The sequence below is a fragment of the Podarcis gaigeae genome (assembly GCF_964106915.1).
Source record: "Podarcis gaigeae genome assembly, chromosome: 14".
Taxonomy (NCBI): Eukaryota; Metazoa; Chordata; class Lepidosauria; order Squamata; family Lacertidae; genus Podarcis; species Podarcis gaigeae.
Window position 1 is genome coordinate 34735569 of NC_139690.1, and position 22235 is coordinate 34757803.

General features: G+C 46.7%; 1 protein-coding gene across 2 annotated transcripts in view; it reads left to right on the plus strand.

Moving 5' to 3' along the window:
* The window catches only part of PPL (periplakin), a 47850-nt gene extending 26044 nt beyond the window's left edge, over positions 1 to 21806 (plus strand). Inside the window, exons 5-22 of one of the 2 annotated variants that reach the window (XM_083710806.1) lie at positions 1610 to 1735; positions 3114 to 3155; positions 4009 to 4170; positions 5502 to 5609; positions 5733 to 5828; positions 8758 to 8880; positions 9037 to 9183; positions 9933 to 10084; positions 10478 to 10575; positions 11334 to 11491; positions 12406 to 12584; positions 13164 to 13302; positions 14301 to 14494; positions 15199 to 15349; positions 15893 to 15976; positions 16134 to 16250; positions 17094 to 17186; positions 17808 to 21806. In XM_083710806.1, the coding sequence (XP_083566932.1) occupies positions 1610 to 1735; positions 3114 to 3155; positions 4009 to 4170; positions 5502 to 5609; positions 5733 to 5828; positions 8758 to 8880; positions 9037 to 9183; positions 9933 to 10084; positions 10478 to 10575; positions 11334 to 11491; positions 12406 to 12584; positions 13164 to 13302; positions 14301 to 14494; positions 15199 to 15349; positions 15893 to 15976; positions 16134 to 16250; positions 17094 to 17186; positions 17808 to 20471 (4833 nt within the window). In that variant the 3' untranslated portion in view covers positions 20472 to 21806. The remainder of the gene's footprint in view (positions 1 to 1609; positions 1736 to 3113; positions 3156 to 4008; positions 4171 to 5501; positions 5610 to 5732; positions 5829 to 8757; positions 8881 to 9036; positions 9184 to 9932; positions 10085 to 10477; positions 10576 to 11333; positions 11492 to 12405; positions 12585 to 13163; positions 13303 to 14300; positions 14495 to 15198; positions 15350 to 15892; positions 15977 to 16133; positions 16251 to 17093; positions 17187 to 17807) is intronic. The other variant, XM_083710807.1, reaches the window with a different exon arrangement.
* The last annotated feature ends 429 nt before the right edge of the window (positions 21807 to 22235 follow it).

A 22235-nucleotide genomic window follows, 5' to 3' on the forward strand; every position in this document is an offset into this window, starting at 1 on the left:
AGATTGAGGTTGGTGGGGCAGCCCCCCATTCATCTGGATGGACCTGTCTCCATCAACCCCAAGTCTAGCCATGAATGTACTGAAAAGCTCACACAGTGTCAGTTGTCTTGAATGAAAGTCCTGCCCCTGCCCCACTTGTCAGGTGCCTGGGCACTGTTAATCAGCTCACAAAACGGGGTAGAGAGATAAAAGCTTTAGGCTGCCAGATCTCTTCCCCGCTGTTGATTTTTGCTCCTCTTCCAGTTGCTTTGTCAGCTTCCAGTTGCAAATCCCCCCCAAATCCTCCCTGGCTGCTGGCTGGAGATGCCCCCTAGCTTTTGGCTTAATGAGAGGCTTTGTGCAGCAGCCCAGGTTCTGCTAGCTTTGCAGTTCTGTCTCTGGGCTGCCTGGCGATAGCTTCCCTCCCTTTGCCAGGGGCAGGGCACGGCACGGCTATCCAGCATCACAGGAGGGAGCCTTCTGCATCTTGGCTGAGCGCCATCCTGTGCAAAATTGCAACAAGTGGGCTTAAAACAGGACAGTTTTGTTTTGGAGGAAGGGAAAGACAGCAGCAGCAACAATCTAGATACTTGCATCTAGGGACAGGAGACACATTCAGTTCAGTTTGCATTAAAAGGTGAACCTTCTTTCCAAAACAAGATGCAAGCTAAAAGCCATTTTTCGGAAGTTGCACTTCACTGAATTTTGCAGTGCATGCCAAATCAGTGTAGACCAGTTGTCCCCAACCTGGTGCCCTCTAGATGTTTTGTACGGCAGCTCCCATCAGCCCCAACCATCACTGGGACATCTGGAGGTAGTGCTACATTGAAATCTGTACTCTGGTTTCTCAAACGTTTTTGGCCCCGCCAAAAGGGGTTGGTGATTTATTGCCACGTTCCCAAGACTCTCGCCTTTTCATTTGCAAGGTGGCCAAGGGTGGTGTCTCTGTTTCCTTCCCTATAAACATTTCTTCAGTGCACTGCAAACTCTCTGGCTGCCCGTGCTTGCTGATTTGAAAAAGAAGAATAAGAAAAAACCACCTATGGGAAGAGTTACCTGTCTTCCCTTTAATTGAACATTGTTTAATTAAATGACTTTTATTGAAATGTGGGCACCCAGGAAGGCTGCAGAATGCAGACTGCTAGAGACATGGTTTGTAGAATGACAGAAAGGACGCTCAACAGCATCCACCTGCCATCTCAAAAATAAGGCAAATGCCACAAAATTCCTACATCCCACCCATAAGGATTTCCCTGTCCTCTTTGATAATTTCCAAGTGCAATTTCTGATGAGGAATGTTTAAAAAAAATGCAGGAGGAATTTTTGGCACGGAACTGTCTGCATGCTGGTGTAGATCAGTGTTCAGCCTTCGGTTCCCAGGCATTGTTGGACTACAACTTCCATCAGCCCCAGCCAGCTTAGCTAATGGTCAGGGATGATGGGAGGTGTAGTGCAACAACACCTGGGGAATCCAAGGCTGCAGAACATTGTCTGTGGACAATACTAAGCTAAACAGGCTGATGGGTTGACTGTATAAGGCAGCCCCCTGTGCTGCTATGTTCTTGGCCTGCTTTGTTTCCCAGGAGTTTGGCGGAAAGACTGGAACCTCCCACTTTTCTTTTACCACTAGGAAATACTGAACAGCAAGGGTTTCGGCACTGACTTGCCATCAGTCAACGGTCAGGTGGAGGAGCACAACATCTTCCATAATGAAGTGATGGCTATAGGACCGCACATCAGCAAGGAAGGTGACAAGGTATCATGTGCTTCTAATGCCTGCTTTGCAGTTCTTCGGCAGGTGGGGGGAGGGGGGAGGGGACAGAATTGGCTTTACAGTGGTACATCAGGTTACATACGCTTCAGGTTACATACACTTCAGGTTATACACTCCGCTAACCCAGAAATAGTGCTTTAGGTTAAGAACTTTGCTTCAGGATAAGAACAGAAATCGGGCTTCGGCAGCACAGCAGCAGCAGGAGGCCCCATTAGCTAAAGTGGTGCTTCAGATTAAGAACAGTTTCAGGTTAAGTACAGACCTCCGAAACGAATTAAGTACTTACCCCGAGGTACCACTGTATGCAGTTCTTGTGCCTTTAACCAGTTACAGGGGAAATCCAACTGGTGTAGCTTTTCCCTGTCACAGGGGCTCCGATGATGAGGAAAGGTGAACCTGTTGGATTTCTGCCTGATGTACCCCAGCTAAAGGTTCAGGAGCTTCAGGGATCTCTCAAAAAGTGATTCAAACACAGTTCAAGGTCCAACACCACCTTGTGTAGTGGGTTTGAGTAAGTGTTACAGATGTTACTTTGTCCTACCTAACTCTAGCTCCTCTCCTTTCTCCTCCACAGCCTACATAGTCTTTAAATGAGAGACTCTGTAAGCTTCACTCTTTGAATGAGAGAGGTTAATTGTTGGGGCTGCCACCATGAGGGGCTGCCCAGTTGGGCCTTTTCAGTGGTGCTTCCCCATTTGTGGAATGCCTTCCCTAGTGAGGTGTGTCTGTCTCACTATTATTAATTTTCAGGAAGTATTTGAAAACATTTGTATTTACTGTTTACTGAATCTATTTTTATGTTTTAACTATTTTAGAATGCTTAGGATAAAGCTTATGTTCTGGCTGCTCTGGGCTCTTTCGGGAGGAAGGGTGGATACAAATCCAATAAATAAATACTCAACGAAACAATTTTGCCGTGTGTTATAACTGTCTCCCACAGCAAACACATAAACACACCAAGACCATGTCTTGTAGTGGTTAGAGAACCAGACGAGAGAGGAGAGGATTTCCTTGGTATAGGATCACTGGAGGAAGGATAGTATAAAAATCTAATACACAAATCGGGGTAGCTAACCCCAGCACAAAGGCTTCATTTGCTCCCCTCCATCATCCCCCCCCCCCCGCCCTTCCCAAAGACTCACTGATTTTGGCAAGAAGAGCAAAAAGAAAAAGAAAGGAGTTAGACAGAACCCAGTACCCTCTTGGGGGATGCAAATCGCCTCTTCCCCAGTGATCGATTGATCATTTGATTAAAAGCTGCATGCACATAGCAAGTTTATTTGCTTTGGGAAGTGTGGTAACACCCTCTGTTGGGGGCCTTGTCCAGTCTTTTGTTCATCTTCTCTTTGTTTGTTTCCAGGAATATATGAGTGGGCTCCAGGTGAAATATCAGAAACTGCTGGTAAGACCTTGTTCTTTTTATTTTCCGTCCTCGAAAGTTCAGGGACTAACTTTGGTACATCCAAGCAGGTCAGAGGTGATGTGAGGAGACTCTTGGGTCCCATTCATACCATATACAAAACGTATTTAATGTTCACAGCTTCCCCCAGAGAATAATGAGAACTTTGGTTTGTTAAGAGTGCTGGGAACTGTAGCTCTGTGAGGACTGGGAACTACAGTTCCCAGGACTCTTTGGAGGAAGCCATATGATTTACGTGTGTGTTACATGTATGGTGTTGCTGAGACCTTGGTTGGCATGCTATGCCCCATCTGAATTAAGACAGCGCTGAGGAGAATACCTGCATACGTGCCACCTTTCCATAGTTCAAAATGTACTCAAGGCGACTTACAACATGCAAAAAAATTACATAATTATAAACATAACAAAAGTACTCATAAATAAAACATCAAAAAGTACACAACCAAATTGAAAATGTCCACATAAATCATAATAAGATATAAAAATAAAGATGCACAAAATAATATCAATAACAACACGCCCAGCAACACCCGCCTAAGCTGTATCCCAGTGCATGAAGCCTTGATCAGTGCCAATAAGCATTTAAGGGCCCTTTGAGTCATACCCTGAGTGTGCTCTCTGTGGTTCCTTACTTTGATCAGAGCTTGATATACAAGATACTTTCACTGCTATTCCTTCCTTGCCCCCCCCCATTCCCAACTCAATGTGGTCTAGAATCTTGACACCAGGAGACAGGAGTGCACAAGTTATGTATTTCACAGTAGGCTTAGCCCGCTCTCTGTGACTCCCAATCTCCAAATCTTGACGGTTGGCAAAACTCCCTCTCTCCTTGCAGTCAGGATCCCAACAGAGGCAGCAGGATTTGAACTCGCTCCAGGATTACATGCAGCGCTGCACCAACAAGCTCTACTGGCTAGATCAGCAGGCTAAAGACAGGATGCAGTTTGATTGGAGTGACCGTAACCTCGACTACCCAAGCCGCCGGCGCCAGTATGAGGTACATTTTCTCCCCAGAGCTTATCCCCCCTCAGGAGGCAGTTTGACTTTGAGATGTGTGTGGAAAACGCATTCTGGCATTTGGATCTGAATTATTCAGCCTGAATCGAAGCTGAAGGGCATAAATATATTAAAGGAGGTGGTAATCATCGTGAATTCCAGTACGAACTAATCTGATCTGTACATCTTAAGACATCACAAACCCTTTGTACACACTATACTTTCAAAGCACATCCAAAGCCCATTTCTCCCCTCACAAAAGTCTGGGCCCCGTAGTTTGTTAAGGGTTGCTGAGAATTGTAAATATGTGAAGGGTAAACTCAGTGCTCAGTATCCTTTGGGAAAGAATGTGTTTCACATATGCTTTAAAGGTAGTGTGTACACAGGTGTTAGATAAATGGTGTTGGTGGTGATATTGTTGTTGCTAATTGCATTGCATAATTTTAGACTGTAAACTGCTCAGGATTGGGACCTTCCTTTGCTACTCTGGTTTGTATCCAACTACGTGATTTTCAGACTAGACCCACTTCCTTCAGTGGGTCTACTCTGGGTATGACTGTTAGATACAAAACCCTTTTAAGTGTTAGATACATTGGGTGATAGCCAACTAAGTTGTCCTCAGAGCAGATCCATAAATTTCAATGGGTCTCCTCTCAATACGATGAACATCGGCTATCCGCCATATTTATTTATAAATTCAATTAAGAAAAATAAACCTGGCAAGGAGACAAAAGAGGTAACCCGTGGAGAGAAGCTTTGTAAACTCCAATGACCTTGATCCAACTAAAGGCCCTGTGTGGAATGGGGTTGAAACTAATGTTTCCTTGACTTGCTGAGAGTCACGGCAATAGTGTTAGTAGGAAATTCAGAAGTGTCGGTCTCTTCATGATAGTCACAGCCACGCCCTTTGAAGACTACACAATAATAATAACCAAGGATGCATTGCAACCATCAATGCAGATCTCCATGTGTTGCCTTTCACCTGCATCTAGTAATTTCCTGTGTCTGTACATGGGGAAATGATTTGGACTGCTCCAATATCCATCTTTTCCTTGAAGTTCCATTGTACATAAGAGAATTTGCACACCAGTCTCTTGTAATTGAAGCCCCTTGTGTTTTCAGTGTTCCTCCATGCTTAGTGTTGGGAGCATATAGCGGCTGAGAAGCTCCCCTTTCATGCTGACTGAGTGCCTCTAAGCACACTAGAGACAGGGGCCCTGCTGCGGAAATAGTAATGGGTGCTGAACCCCCCTGGACCACTCTGCCCGACTGGGTTGTGGACTGCCCAGACATAAGATGGTAACGTCTCTGCTTCCTTCCTTCTCCCTTTAGAATTTCATCAACCGGAATTTGGAAGAAAAAGAGGGAGCGATCAACAAGCTGCACGAGGATGGCAATAAGCTACTGGCCCAAAGTCACCCTGGGAAGATCCCCATTGAGGTGAGTTTGGCTGCTGTCATGCGCATGAGATCCTTTCTCCACCCCCAGCTGGTCCCCTATTAGAGTCTCTCTTGGTCCCTTCTGTGACGTACTGAGCATTACCTGCTGTCCTCTTGCTTGCAGGCTCACATCGAGGCAGTCCACGCTGACTGGAAGGAGTACCTCAACTTGCTTATCTGTGAGGAGAGCCACCTCAAGTTCATGGAGGACTATCACCAGGTACCTTGCCATTGAGGACACTTAGAAGGAGGGGCTGTCAGAAAATGCAGCAGTGCATCTTTGCCCTCTAGCAAGATGGCTCCCATTTAGGATCTCAACCAACCAACTTCCTTCAGGATACTGTAAACCCCAATTGGAGTTGGTCATACTCAGAGAAGACCTGCTAGAATCTAAGACTAATTTAGGTCCATTAATTTCAGTGGGCTATACTCAGCTAAGTCTTACTTGGAGTAGACCCATGGAAGGACCTGAGTCAGTCATGCCCATTAATTTCAGTGGGATTGCGGAGTGGAACTTGCATTGAATCCAACACAGTGGATCTACTCCAAAGAGAATCCCTAGTATCCCTACTGTTGTGCCCCCTTGTGCTTTACCTGGTACCTGCAAAGACCCCATTTTGAGGGGCCCAGTTGTCTTTTCTTTTACCTTTTGGCAGTGGCTGGCTTGAGTGTGGTTGACTAAAATGATTTAGATGAGGAAGGAAAAAACACACCAATTGGGGTAGAAAAGGCCGATTGTGGTGGGCTCCTGAAATTTGCTCATATTTCTAGATGTGACCACTGCTGCGCCAGTGGCACAGCACCACTTCTGTGAACTGTCCCCTTGCTCAGTTTTCTGTTTTTCTTTTCTAGCTGATATTCAACATTCCATGACCCCTGGTGATCACTGAGCATGCTCAGTCCTCGGGTGTTGGGGTTTTTTTTTTAGAGGAGGGAGGGATTTTCCCCACCTTACTTAAGTTTTTTTTTTTGGGGGGGGGGAGTATTTCTACAATCCTTGAGATTTCCCCAAGCATGCTCCATTGTGTCTCTGTTTCCACCAGCATGGCAGCACTAAGGGAGCGATGAGATGGGTGGTCATAAATGGAACAATTAGTGGCAGTGTTGGAGGCCCAGAGGTCTGGTTGTCCCATAGAGCAGCTGTGGGCAGATTTCAGCCTTGAAGGATCTGCTTTGTTTTCCCCACCCCACAAACCCTGAGATCCATCCCCCAGGGCCTGGTGCAAAGGGCACACACTTCTGAGCCCAGGGATTTGTTCTGAGCAAGTGAGTCAGATGTTGTCATTTGCAGGGGAGGACAGCAGGGAGGTGTCTTTCCTGATAATCAAATAGCAAGCTGTCCTGCCAGACAGTTTGTCTAGCACGGCTTCGTGTTAAGCAAGCAGGTACCCACGTTGGGTGCTGCAATGCTTGCTTGTATGGGAAACAGCCGAAGGAGCTGGTGAGAAAACAATCTTGCCCGACCTGTTTTACCCCCCTTCGTCATTCTTTCCTGAACCTCTTTGCTGTCAGGTGTTACTGATCAAGCAGGCATCTGCCTTCTGCAGGTGGCTCAGAAAGGCAGAGGCTCCCAGATTCTGTGCTCCGATTGTCCTCGGGACAAAAGCAGGCACGTCTCTTTGCTTGGAGATTTCCCTAGTTAGCAGGTAATATTTTGCTGCCCTTCATTTTTCTCTGGTTGACTGTAGTAGGAGTAGTAGTTTTTGACTACTTGAATTTTAGGCAAGAGGCCCACACACAACTGTGTGTGGGGCCCTTTAAAACACCCCTATGCAGGCTCCAGCTTTTGTCTTTAGGGTGCGAGAAACTATAGCATAGTGGCCAAGCATGAAAAAGTTCCCAGGTTTAATTCCCACCTTCTGCAGGTAGGGCTAGGATAGAACGCTGCCCGAAATCCTGGAGAGCTGCTGCAGGTCAGTGGCTCAATACTGAGCCAGATGGACAAAGGTTCAATGTTGTACAAGACAGCTTCCTTTCTCTTATGTTCCTATGTGACCAGATGAAAGGGACAACAGTCTCTTTAATAGTTGTACTGAAGGGGTGATTGGGATAGATTGGGATAGATTGCTGCTTTTCACAGAGGTGGGAGAAAAGCTTGTCCTCTTTTGCAGGTTGTCACCCACTTCCTGTTTTTTAAAATACATAAATCCCCAAACCCTAATAGAAACAAAGCACAAACAGTGGTGATGCCATTACTGATCCAGACTGAATCTACCTGTCCCAAACTCATTTTCTTTGTAGTTTGTAGGCTGACATTCTACATATACATTCAGATCCTAGGGCAGTTTCCAAACATAAAATAAACACCAGACAATCATAAACAATTGAAACATAACCCTTCATATAATGAATATGGGGGGGGGGGGAGGGTGGCAGAAGAAGAGATGGGGGAGAAATTTAAGTTTGCATTTTAATTCACAGTTCCCGAATACACAAACTGGATTTCCTTCAGTGTTGCAGTTCTCTGAATTTTGCAGTGTGGTTCCTACCGACCAGTGTGTTAAAAAATGCATAGATTACAGAAAAGTGTGCTTAAAACTGCACCTGTTAGAGAAAAAACAAATGCAAAAATGCATTATATTGGAGAAATTGCCTTGCAAAAATATGTACATTTGCCAAAATTGTATGCGGAAATGTGTTGATTAGGAAAAATTCACACTAAAATGCTCACGTTGTTGTTGTGTTTTTTTAAAAAAATCACAAATAGCTGCAGACATCCAGAGAACTAAATTTAAGGTTGGAAAAAAAGAGATAGAGGACCAAAATTGATAGATTCAGTCATTCCTGAACCTATTTTGTTTAAGATAGGGCTGGAACCAACTCCCATAAGCCCCAGCTAACATGGCAGATGGTCAGGGAAGACATGAGGTGTAATCCAGCAACATCTGGAGGACCACAGGCTCCCATCCCTGATGTGGAAGAGAGAATAGTATTTCATTTCTCTAGAACCCCCCATGTCAGGGCCTGTAGCTGGAGTTTCTCCTTCTCCTCCACTCTACCAACAAGTGAGTTATTGCCTTACAGGGAGAGGGGAAGGGAAAAGGGACCACACCCCTTTGTGACAGTCATGTTGTGAGGGTGCAGCGCATTGTTTTTCTGTCTCAAAGGGGATCCCCTGACTTTTTTGAGTTGCTTCCCACCCCAAACAGTTCCAAAAAGATGCTAAGGATGCCCAGGACCTTCTCAGGAAAGTGGACACAGACCTGGACCAGAAATACAGCCCGGATTTCAAGGATCGATACCAGATTGAATCTTTGCTGAGGGAGCTGGAGGCAAGTATTGAGTGTGAGAGTTGACTGCAGCTGCACATCACACTGAGCTATGGCCCTGCCCCTCTGCTTTTGGCCAGCACAACTTTGTCCATATCCCATTGTCTGCCTTGATCGTCTCTTCCCTGGTGCATCAGGATTTTGCCTTGTCTTCACCAGGACCAGGAGAAGGCCTTGGACAAGTATGATGATGTGGTGAAGTCCCTGCAGAAGCGCAGCCAGCAGGTGCTCCCTCTGAAGTTCCGCCGGGAGACCCCGCTTAAGCCCATCCCGGTGGAAGCGCTTTGTGACTACGAAAGTGAGCGGGTAAGAAACAATGTTGCCCCTTCTGCTCATCACAGGATGACGCAACGGGCAAAAGATCTGCTTGGTAAATTCAGGTAGGGTAGGGGATATACTTGGGTACACATTTGAATGAGACCATACCTGGCTTGCATTTTCTGAAACAATTACCCAACTGAAATGTCAGTATCCTTTGAAATTCATACTTCTCTGAATTTTGCAATGCGGTTCTCTAACCAAAATGTGTGTCTATTGGTGAAAATCTTCCAGTATGGTATTGAGACTGCTGCTAAAACAAGGGGGGGCGGAGCTCCATTTTAGCAGCATTTTCAATGGAAATTGTTCAATACTATTGGAGTAAAGTGGACTTTCCTTCCCACTGTCATTCATGGGGGAAACGATCCTTGCTCCAGCAAAGGAACAGCCAGAAGCTCACTTTAAGTTCCTGGTTGTTTATTTGAAGCCACATTAACATCTACCTGAAGTTATAAGTCAGGTCTGGAGCAGGTGGACCTGGCCAAATGAGGAGGTCTGGTGGGCCATATTTGGTCTACAGGCTGGAGATTCCCAACCTTTGAACCAGCCGTTTCATCTGTAGAGCCAAGCTTTGTTTTCTATGTCAGTGTTTGTCTGGTCTCAGGGAGAGGTCTTTCCAGCTACTGGCTAAAAGACCCCCTTTTAACCAGTGGTACCAGGGCAAAGCATGCACTCCTGGGACCACTGGGGGTGGGAGAAATGATATGAGTGCTTATCCTGAACTCTTTCTACCCCAGTGCCAGATCTCTCGTGGAGCCAGATACACCCTGCACAAGAACAGTGGTGACATCTGGGAAGTTACCGACAGTGCAGGAAATGCAATCAGCGCCCCTGGCGTCTGCTTCATGATCCCCCCGACAGATCCTGAATCACTGGCTCATGCTGACAAGTAAGTGCTCCCCGATCCAGATTGTGTTGGCACGAACCAGCCATTTGACAGATTAGGATGAAGTTGCTGTCTATAGTTGGTCTGTTTTGCTTCTATTTGTTTTGCAGCTTATTGCCGGGTTTTTGTTGTAATGCATTGTTCTTTCTTTCCTCCACGTTTTATGCCAAGCTTCATGTTTTTAATTATTTTAAGGAGGCTCCTTCTATGTCAAACATCTCATAAATTGTATTAATAGTAGCAGTAATAATGCTAGTGACAAGCAGTCCTGGTGGCTTCTTTGTTGGTTCAGACAGAGGCCTTCCTTTTGTCTATTTCCACATTCATTTTAAGCATGAAAGTGCTTCCTATTCCCCACTATTTGCCCAACTGGCTCAATCTCTTCTTGTCCCACAGCATCACCGGTCAGTATCAGAGCGTGAAACAGAAGATAGCTGGCACCAAGGGCCTTCTGCAGCAGCGATATGATGGGCTGAAGGCAGACAGCATCGGAGGTAGGTGCCCCACACCATGCCTGGGGGAATGCTTGAGTTCCACATTTAAAATGGAAGGGCCATTAGCTCATCACAAGCAGTGAATGAGTTCAAATTCAGCAACTATGCATACCATGCACCAAAAAATGCTGCAATTCTGGAAACCTGAATTAGAATTCTGTGATCTGTTTACTGTATATTATGCAAATGTATGTGCAGAGATCTCTTTGTTAATATGGTTGTGTGGAGGGTCATAGTTCAGTAGCAGAATCTGTGCTTTCCATGCAGAAGATACATTTTGGTGTGATTCGGGGAAAATGTGAATTCAATATGACTGCATCTTATGCAGAGGTTCAGTTCCAAGGGTTCTGCGTATACACAAAAGCGCTTATGCTCAAACCACCCCCACATGACCACCCTTACTTTTCCGGAGCTGGCTTGGTGAGCAGGCCTCGCCCAATAAGCAAGGCAGAGAGTTTAAAAGTGCACATTTAATTGGCACAATTTCAACCAGCTGGCATTCAGCCACGTGAGGCTGAAATCACACAAGTTAAATGTGGGTAAGATGGGATTGTACTGTACAGCTTTGAAATTTGTTAGAAAAGTGACATCACAATATTAGCCTCCTTAGCAGCACAATTTATGAGAAGGCCCCTTGTTGGGATAGTCTAAGGGCCTTAGCCACTATTTCTCCACTTCTCCCAGCAAATGTACTTGCTGACCAGGGATCCAAACATAAAACCTTCTGCTCCACCTGCTGCTGTTGTTTTTTGCCTCAGATGCAGCATCAGTCCAGGGGCGACAGCTGCTGGCGGGGCTGGAGAAAGTGAACAGTGAGTTGGATAAGCAAGAGAAGGCCATCACGGCAAACCTGCGGCCGCCGCTAGAGCAAAGCCGGGCAGTGCAGGACAGCGCAGAACGATCCAAGGATCTTAAGGTAAAGTCTCTCACCCCCCCCCCAATGCTATTCTGCAGTGAGTTGATAGAATGGCAATTGGTTAATCACACCGTTGTAAATTACAGGTAAGGGGGATACCATTGTTGAATGCAGATAGAAACCTGCCCTTAAGATAGGAACGTGGCATGGGAGGAAGAGGTGTTGCCTTCATTCCCACAAGATGTAGTGATTGCCACTAACATGGGCAGCTTTTAAAGAGGGTTAGGCAAATTGATGGGGGAAGACAAAGCTATGTTCTCCTTCCACTGTTGGAGGGAGGATGACTATGAATACCAGTGAATCGCAAGGGGGGGAGGGTGCTATTGCACCCAGGTCCTGCTTGTCGGCTTCCTAAGGACAGCTGGTTGTTCATGGTGGGAACAGGATGCTGCATCTAAGACTTTATAGAATCTTTATTCTCAGTAGTGATGAAACCCACAGGTGGAGAAAACAGTGAAGCTGCATCTTACATGCATTTGACTTGCACGATTTCAACCATACATGGCTGAAAGCAGGCTCGTGAAGGATAGGATCAAAGGCTGTTGGGAAAGAGCTGCTTGGCCTTTGGCTTGTGAAAGATCTTGTAGGAAATCCTCACCACTGCACAAAAATGCTGAAGAGTTTTCATGAGAATTTCTTTTTTAATCTCAAATTACTGCCGAAAAATGGGGAACTGTATTTAAGATTTAGAAAGAGAGAAATTGAGTGAACTCAAACTGGCAGCTCCTCCCATCCCTAATATTGAGCCGGGCAGGACACTGTGAGTTGTGTCCAGAGTTATGGACCCATCTCCCCCCTACTCTGCAGCCCAGGAGGATTCTGGCTCAAGAACTCCGCTGCTCCCGGCACAGACAGCAGAGGGGCAATGCCATGCTCACTTCCTCATCTGCTGCCCACCTCTCTCCCCTTTACAGAACATCACCAATGAGGTCCGGCGTATTGAACCTGAGAAAGCACGCAGGATCCAGGAATGTGAAACCTTCATAGAGTCCGTGCCAGACACAGGAAGTGCCTCCCTGCTAAAGAATAAGGCAGAGGAGACAAACAACAAATACAACCATGTCATCCAGCTGCTTGGCGCCGCTCAGGAGAAGTAGGTGTCTGTACAGCGTCTCTGAGTCTGTTTGGAAAGGGAGCATGAAATTTCACCACCTGCTCTTGATCTTTGGGTCCTTTTGGTAGCTTGGCTCACCTGTTTGAGCTCTTGGTAAGCACCTCCATATGGTGCACCTGCTTTTGGAGGATGAGCTGCAGCTCAGTAGTAGAACACCTGCTCTGCGTGCAACCTGTATAAATCATGAACAGGAAATTAGCATATTTCTCATTTTGCATAATTTATTCTGGCTTTGCTGGTCATGGGGGACGGCCAGTATGCAGGGTCTGGAAGGAGCCCACCCAGCCCACCAAAAATCTTTTGCAGCCATCTCTCTGCTGAGGCAATATCCACAATAACTTACAATGCATTGCAACCATGAACACTAGACAAAAGGCGAGGTTTTCCAGACGCCAACTCCTTTGCCTAATACCACATCCTGCAGATATTCTGTGCTCCTAGGAAATCATAGCATCCATCCATGTGCACAGAACCCCATCTGCTTCTTCTGCCTGAAGGGGTATCCCTGTCTGTAAAGCTGTGTTTATTTGAAGAGCTGCTTTTGTCTGTCTTGTACAGAGTGGATGTTGCCAATCACCTTGAGAAGAGTCTGCAGCAAGGGAGGGACCTGATTTCTGGCTATGAGAACAAGTTGGCCATTGAGGACACTATTCCAGAGGACACAGGTGCCCTGGAGCGCAAGAGAGAAGAGCTGCTGGTGAGTCCTCGCTTTCAGCGGGGCTTTCAAAACAACGGCAGTGCTGCTAAACGGCCCAAATGTATCCGGACAATCACCAGTCAGTACAGTTTCTGAGGTCATCCTATTGTCCCATCTCTGGCTGAAGGGACAAGGGAGAGGGGGTCCACTTCAGCTGTGATAAGAGATGGAGGAGGAATCCACCTGGCTCAGATTCCAAAGTGGATTCACCTGATCCAATCTGGGTGGAATCATGACCTGAACTGGATCACTGGTCCGCTTCAGAATCCAGCCTGGTTCCAGCCTGTGGGTTTAAAACACAGTCAAAAGTAGGACTTGAAGGGTTGCACACTGCCTCTGTTCCCCTTTCTTTTTTCTTTAAACTAGGGCTGAGGGACTTACGGCCCTCCAGATGTTGCTGAACTACAGCAAGCTAGGCCAATGGTGAGGGATGATGGGAATTGTAGTTCAACAACATCTGGAGGGCTATAGGTGCCACACATTTGCTTTAAACACTCTAAAATAGCACTATCCAGCCACACACAGGCTGAGTGGCTAGCCCATGGGGTTCCTTGCTATCATGTACCTTTAGTGAACATAGAGAGTCCCCCCAACCCCAACAGGGCTTGATGAAATTCCATACAGCTGCTGCCAGGGTTACTTAGTCCTGTCCCCTCGAAGAACTGGGACTGCCAGGACATAAAATCCATACAATTAAAACCTCTTTGCCTGCTTTTAAATGGGCTCCTAAGACTCCACCCTGCTTTAAACCTGGTGGGTGTTTTTTTACATAGAACTTGGGATGACATCATGTCATTTGCTGGCTCCTGGCAAATTTGTATGATGCTGCTTTCTTGCTTTTTGTCTTTTGTTTTATTATTGAGGCTTGTGTTTTCATTTGTACTGTGACAGATTTAAATCTTTGTGAGGCTGTCCTAGAAAGGTGGGGTAAAAAAATGTTAACATCGTTTAAAATACTTGATTATCCATTCCTCCCCCCCCCCCAAACTTTTCTCCAGGCACTGGGTTCTGAATTGCAGGCCCACCAACCTTTGCTGAGCGTGGCAGAGCAGGATCTGCAGAAAGCCAAGAAGTGCTCCAATGCCCTGGCCAGCCAGTTCCAAGAGCACTGCCCGGACATCGAGCGCCAGGAAGCTGAACTCCATAAGCTCAACCAGCGGTTCGGCAACCTCAACAAGCAAATAGATCACAGGTCAGGCTGTGAGCGGAAGAAAGAGGGAGTGAATGAAGCACTGGCAATAGAAGCAGGAGAAGGAATGTCCGAACCCCTCTTTCCCCAGCCCTGTGTCACCAGGTTATCTTGCGGAGGACGTTTTAGCTGTTTGCGTCCTCCCCATCCCTGGAGGCTCTCAAAATGGATGGTGGTTAATACATACAAATGGGAGCTGCAACTGAGAGCTGCATTAAAGGAAGCAGATAAATGTAGACTTTTCTTGCTATAAAATGGGAGAGTTCATCCAAATTCGTCAAATATTTAGTCTAGTTTAGATTAGGGCAGTGGTTCCCAATTAGCTAAGTACTGCAGACCCCTTGTTTTTCAAAAGCCAAGCCACTGACTACTTTTGAAAATGTTGCTATATCTCTCTGGTAGTTTTTGTTATGTGAACCCTTCAACATGTACCAGTGCAAGACTGGAGTGCATGTCTTCCAGGCCGCAGTCCTGCACAAGTCACATGACCTGCGTTGTTTTTGGGTGCCACAGTCTCACACGAGAGCACGCCCCCCCCCATGCGATGTCCTGGACAGTTGACTGGTGTACATACCATGGACCCCCTGTGATCCACAGACCACCAATTGGGAACCATTGGTCTACTAGGAGGGTGTTACAGTTAATGGCACTGTGACATTTCTGCTAATGTCCATCCCAAGCAAGTATTGTTCCGCTTCCCTTCACAGATCTCAGATGTTGCAGAAAGCAAAATTGTCCTACTCCAACTATCGCAGTGGCTACAACAACCTGAACCAGTTCCTGTGTAACGTGCCCAACTATGAGCCTCAAGAAACCGACAATGTCAGTCAAGTGGAAACCAAGCTGAAGAACCAACAGGTAATCATATAACAGAATCGTAAGAGTTGGAAGGAGCTTCAGAGTTCATCCAGCTTTCTTGTCTGATTCCCTTGCACCTACTGATTATGCAGTAGGACTGTGATCCTAATCTGGCTCTGATCTGGACTGGACCCCAAATGAAATCAGGGGTCTTGCACAGCCCTAATGTTTAATAAGGGTTTTAAATGATGCAGGTAGAGAACATGGTCTGCATCATCTCCTTCCCACACCCTGCTGCTTCCAGCTGCATGCATAATCAGGGTTTACACAGAGTTTAACAGTCCCAATTAAACTTGCAGAGTCGATGCAGGTGGAGACTCTCATCTGTGTTGTCTTCTTCTCCCTACCCCCAATCTTGCTGCCCAGTGGCCCATCTGCCTTATGGCAACCCGACTGCTCTGGGAAGACCTGATGAGACCAGAGATAATGGGAGATGTAACCCAGAAACATCTAGTAGGACCACATTAGCTATCCCGATCTAAAAGACAATATTGCCATTGGCTTCTTGCTGTTTCACGTTTTCTGCTTGATCTGTTTCTGCAGGCCCTGCTGGGGGAAATTGCCAGCAAAGAGCAAGATGTTCAGAAAGTTTCCGCCGAGGCTCAACAGTATCAGCAAGCAGTGAAGGTGAGGATGGTGGGACATGGGTGGCTCAGAGAAGCAGCAGCCTGTGTGGCTAAAAGGGTTGGTTACAGGAAGAAAACAACCCCATCGCAGAGGAGATGTACTATGGAGCTGTGATTGGTTCTCTGTAAGTAGATTTTAATCTCCCTCCCCTCTGCAGGACTACGAACTTGAAGCAGAGAAGCTGAGATCCATCCTTGACCTGGAAAATGGTCGCAATGGCTTCATGAGTAAGAGACCCAGAATCCAGTCTCCAGCCGCTAAAGTGAAAGAAGAGGTACTTGCTGGTATTTGACAAGCCCTCTGCCATGGTCTAAGTGGCTCCTCTAGGCAGTATTTCAATATTTTTCATGTTGAAGGTCCACAGCTCAGTGGCCAAGTGTCTGCTTTACATGCAGAAGCCCCCAGGTTCAACCCCTGATATTGCCAGATAGGGCTAGGAGAGAACCCTGCCTGAAACCCTGGGGCGCCACTGTGAGTCAGCATAGGCAATACTAGATGTACCTATGGTCTGGCTCCATACAAAGAAGATTTATGTATGTGCTATGTTCACCCTGAAGGAAACAGCAGTTGGCTCTGTGGCTTGACACCATCTTGGGTCCATTCTTGGATTTGTCTCAACAGTTTGCGTTCTTGCCTCAGCTCTGCCAAACCAGAACCAGAGTCGCTTCCAACAAAGGAAGGATGTCCTGACTCCACTGCATGACTAGGCCTCGATGTCATAAATTTGATGGGGAATGATCAAGGCTGAGAGGCACTGGGTGGAAGACACTGATCTCTCCTGGGTGCCCAGAGGCCTTGTTGGGCGGTGCATCAACCCAAACTTGCTTGACTGCAGAAATACCCCTCTGAATGCTTCCTCCCTTGTCCAAAACCCCATCAATGACCACAGTTGCCAACTCCCCAGAAGCATGGAAGGAGTTTGTCAGCTTCTTTTATCTAGTCTGAAAATTGGTTCCTGCAAAGCTCAGGTCCTGCTTATGGGCTTCCCATAGGCATCTGGTTTAGCTATTCTAAGAACAGGAATATAAGACTAGATGGCCCATTGGCCTGATCCAGCGTGGCTCTTCTTATGTTCTTAATACCTTTTGTTAACCTCATTTCTTTTTTCTATTCTTAGGAAGCTCTCCTGGCTGCAAAGTTCACAGAGGTGAATGCTGTCAATAAGCAGAGGCTGCAGAACCTGGAGTTTGCCCAGAATCTCTTGAGACAAGTGAGTGTGAGAAGCTTAGGCTTGAATTTGCTTCTCTCTGTTCTAGCTACTTAGGCAGAACTCTGGAAAGAGGAAGAAGATGCACATAGGCTGGGGTGCAGACTTAAGACAGGCAGAGAATCCTAGCTGGCTGCAAGTTACAGAGCTGTTTTGTGAGAAAACATCCCAACTCTGCATGCCAATTTTTAATGAGAATATGCCCATGCAGATGGCAGGGAAGGGTTCCATCATCACTTAACAGAACATGCCAGCAAGGCTTTTTAAAAAGAGGGGGTGGCAGACTAAGGCTGCAATCCTACACACACTTACTGAATATAGTGGGATTTCTAATTATGATTGTAGCTTAAGACAGGCTCTCAGTACCCATCAGCCCCAGCTAATATGGCGTGGGAGGCTGGGAGTTGGGAGTCCAGCAACATCTCAAGGGCTAGATGTTCCCCAGCCCTGTACTTGGGAAGCAGCTCCTTCAAAGACAGCCAGACTCAGAAGTAACATGCATAAGATGCTAGCAGCTTTGAAAAGAGTTTCTATCTGGCAACATTTGTCTTTGATTAGAGGGTGGAGGGAATGACAAATGATGCTCCAGCTATAGCAACTCATCATTTTTTTCTTTTTTGGCAGCAGCCAGAGGTCCAAGTGATGCAGGAGTCTGCTCAGACCAACACGTTTGAGAGGCCGCTTGAGGAAGTCTGGAAGTTAAGGAAGGAGCTGGACGACGAGAGCCAGCGCCGACAGCAGCTGGAGGCAGAGATCAAGGTCATCCAGGAAAACATCCTCCTCCTGCAGAACCAAAAGCCACAGGAGACTGTGGTCAAGAAGGAAGTGTTGAAGAAAGTGCCTGACCCAGCACTCGATGAGAGTTATCACAAGATGCAGCAGAACCTGGCAGAAGAACAACGCAAGAACCAAAACTTGCACGATGAACTGGAGGTCCTGAAACTCAAGCTGCGAACCCTGGAGCATGAGAGGAGGGAAGGTGGGCAGGAGTATGTGGTCAAGGAAGTCCTCCGTATTGAGCCGGATAAGACACAGGCAGAGGAAATCCTAAAGTTGAAAGAAGAGTTGGAGGATCTCAAGAGGCAGGAAGGGAACCGTCAGAATGAGATGGCTCTCCTGCGCCACCAGGTGGATGCTCTTTCCAATGAGAAGAACAAGGAGCAGGAGAAAGTGATGGAAAAAGAAGTAGTGAAGCTGCAGAACGACCCCCAGCTGGAGACAGAGTATCAGCAGCTGCAGGAGAACAAACACAGAGAGAGTACACTGCGGAAGCAGCAAGAGGAAGAGCTTCGCTTCTTGCAAGAAAAACTGAAGCGGCTGGAGAAAGAGCGGGCGATGGCCGAGGGCAAGATCACCGTCAAGGAGGTGCTGAAAGTGGAGAAGGACCTAGCAACAGAAAGGGAGGTGAGTGAGCTGCGACGGCAGTATGAAGATGAGAAGGCCAAAGGCCGCTCCAATGAGAGGGAGAAAGCAGAGCTGCTCAGGCAAATCCAGGCTCTGGAAGAGGAGAATGCCAAAGTGATTGTCCAGGAGAAAGTCCGGGAGATTGTCCGTCCAGACCCCAAGGCTGAAAACGAAGTGGCTAACCTTCGCCTAGAACTGGTGGAGCAGGAAAGGAGATGCCGGGGTGGGGAAGAGCAGCTGAAAACTTGTCAGAATGAGCTGGCTGCCCTGAAGAAAAGAGGGCCCCTGGTGGAAGTGCAAGAGGTTATCAAGGAGGTTATAAAATACAAGGCTGACCCAGAGACTGAGATGGAGCTTCAGTCTCTCAGGGACGAGATTGTGGACCGGACCAGAGCAATTGAGAGGGCGGATCTTGAGATCTATCAGCTGAAACAAGAAATTCAGACCCTGAAAGATGCCAAGCCTCAAGTCCAGACGAAGGAAGTGGTGCAGGAGGTGCTGCAGTACCGGGAAGACCCCCAAACGAGAGAAGAAGTGGAGTCCCTGAGAGCTCAGCTGGCTGAAGAGCAGAAGAAGCACTTGGACCTGGAAAGGGAGAGGAAGTTGCAGGATGAGAAGATCAGACAGAAGGAGGAGGAACTCTCTCAGGTGAGGGAGAAGGTGGTGCAGCAGGAAGTGGTAAAACTGGAGCAGGACCCTGCTTTGAAAGCAGAGGTCAGCTCCTTCTCACAAAGCATAGAGAATGAGCTGCAGCAGATTGACTCACTCCGAAACGAAATGCGCAAGCTGCAGCGGAGGAGGTCGGAGCTGGAGCGCCAGCTGGATGAGCTGGAGAAAGAGAGGCAGGCACGGCGGGAGGCAGAGCTGGAGGTGCAGAGGCTGAAGATCAGGCTGAGCGAGCTGGAGGAGCAGGTGAAGGAGACAACAGAGAGAGTCACCGTGAAACAGAAGGTGATCCTCCAACAAGATCCGCAGCAGGAGAAAGAGCACGCTCTGCTTAAGCTGGAGCTGGAGGAAGAAAAACATAGGAGGCAAGTCCTGCAGGCCGAGTTGGAAGCCCTGCAGAAGAAACTGCAGGCACTGGAAAAGATGGAAGTCAAGGAGAAAGTAGTCTTCTCTGAGAGCATCCAAGTGGAGAAAGGAGACACTGAATACGAGATTCAGAAGCTGAAGAACAACCTAGAGGAGGAAAGCCGGCGGAAGATGGAACTAGACACGGACATCAACAGGCTAGAGGCCAAGTTGTCAGAAGTGGAATTCAATAACTCCAAGTCTTCCAAAGAGCTGGACTTTTTGAGGGAGGAAAACCACAAGCTGCATCTGGAAAAGCAGAACCTTCTGTTGGAGATGCGGAGGTTGCAATCGGAGATTGAACTCACAGTAACAGAAACCCGGGATTTAAGAAACATGTCACAGGTGGACAGCGGCGTGAACCTAGACTCCCGGTTCCAGGCTTTGGAGAGAGAGCTGGATGATCTGAAGAGGTTATCTCAAGACAAAGACAACGAGATTGAACAGCTTCAAAACCGTCTTCAGACAGTAGCTATCAAGAGGGAGCAAAGAGAAAATCACCTGAGACGTTCCATTGTGGTCATTGATCCGGACACCGGGAAAGAGATGTCACCAGAAGAAGCCCACAGGTTCGGGCTTATTGAGTGGAGCTTGTACGTCAAATTGAAGAGCCAAGAATGCGACTGGGAAGAGATCACAATGAAAGGGCCAAGTGGCGAATCTTCAGTAATCCTTGACAGGAAGTCAGGGAAGAAGTTCTCAATTGAAGATGCCTTGAAGAGCGGAAGGTTAACCATGGCTCAGTACGACAGTTACCTCAACAAGGAGTTGTCCATCCAGGAGCTGGCTGTCTTGGTGTCTGGACAGAAATAGCTGCTTCAAGAGAGATTTTTTTTTAAAAAAGAACTATTCTTAAGCGGCTGGTCTAGAGCTGTACCGAATGTTACAAACTTGGACTTCTACTACCTGTTGCTTCCAATAGGTGTATATTCCCCAAACCTGGTGCCTGTTCTCCAACGTTAGGGTGCTTTTAAGCTGCACTTACTTGCTTTTATCAAAAATATTTATGACTTGCCACCCAGGCCAATGCTCCAATTTGCCAAAGTTGCGTGTTACTTTTGCCCCCGCCAGTCAGTGGCAAACCCCTCTGTGCACTGGGGTGGCAGGGAGTGGGTAGAAATCAAATGATTACCCAATGCTATTTTTGAATGAGAGCTCTCCAGCTTGGCTTTCCAAGCTCATGTGGTCTCTACCAACACATTCCCTTAGTGAAGTAGTTAAGAGTGATAGCTGAACACTTGTGAAATCCCATCTGAATCTCAACTTAATCTTGAACTCATTTGGTGAGCCATTTCCCCCCTAAGCCCCTTCACCCAGGAGTAGCAAATCTAGTGCACTTCAGATGTTGTTGAACTCCCAACTCCCCACCAGCATGGCCAATGGCCAGCGATAATGGGAGCTGTAGTTCAACAACTTCAAGAAGGCATCAACATTGACTAACCCTCATCTCTGCAATGTGTGGAGAAACACTAGCATTATCTTACAGGGCTGTTGTAAGGACAGCTGAGTTTATGTGAAACTCTCTGAGCACTCTAAAGTACTATATGCATATATTGTTACCGCAGGAACTGGTTTTTACTCCTGGATGTTATTTAAAGACAATACTAATAAAGCCAAAGGAAGAATAAACTCAGCAGTGGAGACCCAGTAACCAGCTACTGCGAAGAATAGCAGTCTAAAGGCAGATGCTGTTCAATGCTATGCTGTGATCATTGAATACGTTTGTAGAAGCTTCAGCATAAGATGACACTTAAGCACAGTGCAACTCCTTTCTACATAATAAACTGTCAGACTCTAGTACGTAGTCTAAGATAGTGATTATCATTGTGTTACTGAGACAGTAAACGATATGTGTGTGTATGTTTAGAGCGACCTGCTTATCTTTCAAGTCATACTTGTGTAGGGAAGCTCCAGTCCTTAAAAAGGAAAGGAGGTTAAATAGAGGATGCTGCAGTTAACAATCCCCAAAAGTGCCTCTCATTCCATTGTCATGGTTAGAATGGAACACTGGGTACTTATGATATTTGTGCTGGTGTTTGCTTAGTTGTTATTTGACTGTATGAATTCTCAAAGTATGCATTGTAGAAGGGAATGGGAAATTTTATTTATGCACCCAAATAAATGAAAAAGTACTCTGCAGCAATCTAACCTGATGATTTCCTCCCATTTAATATTTGCCATTTCATTTGTTCACATAAAAGATACGATATGCAGGGCGTCTCACTGCATCTGGTATGTACACCACTGCTTGTAAAAGTACATATAAAGTGGAGAACATTGGCATTTTCACAGTTTGTATAGACAGGCTGTGTTACACAAATCCAAGCAGGTGCAGAAAAAGGATGGAGACTGTCATCTCAGCTGCTAGTTTTTCTGAGGTCATGGGCCTAGTGCAATCTCCAGGCTCAGTAGAACTGCCAGGATCCAAGGGCCTGACTAGCTCACAGTCCCTCTACCTGACAACAGAAACAAAATAAATTGTGCACAATGTACACAGGCTGCAGAATTTTTAAAAAATCAATACAAGCAGCCCCACACATAAATGCCAAGACGGCTGGCAGTATGGTTTGGGGACGA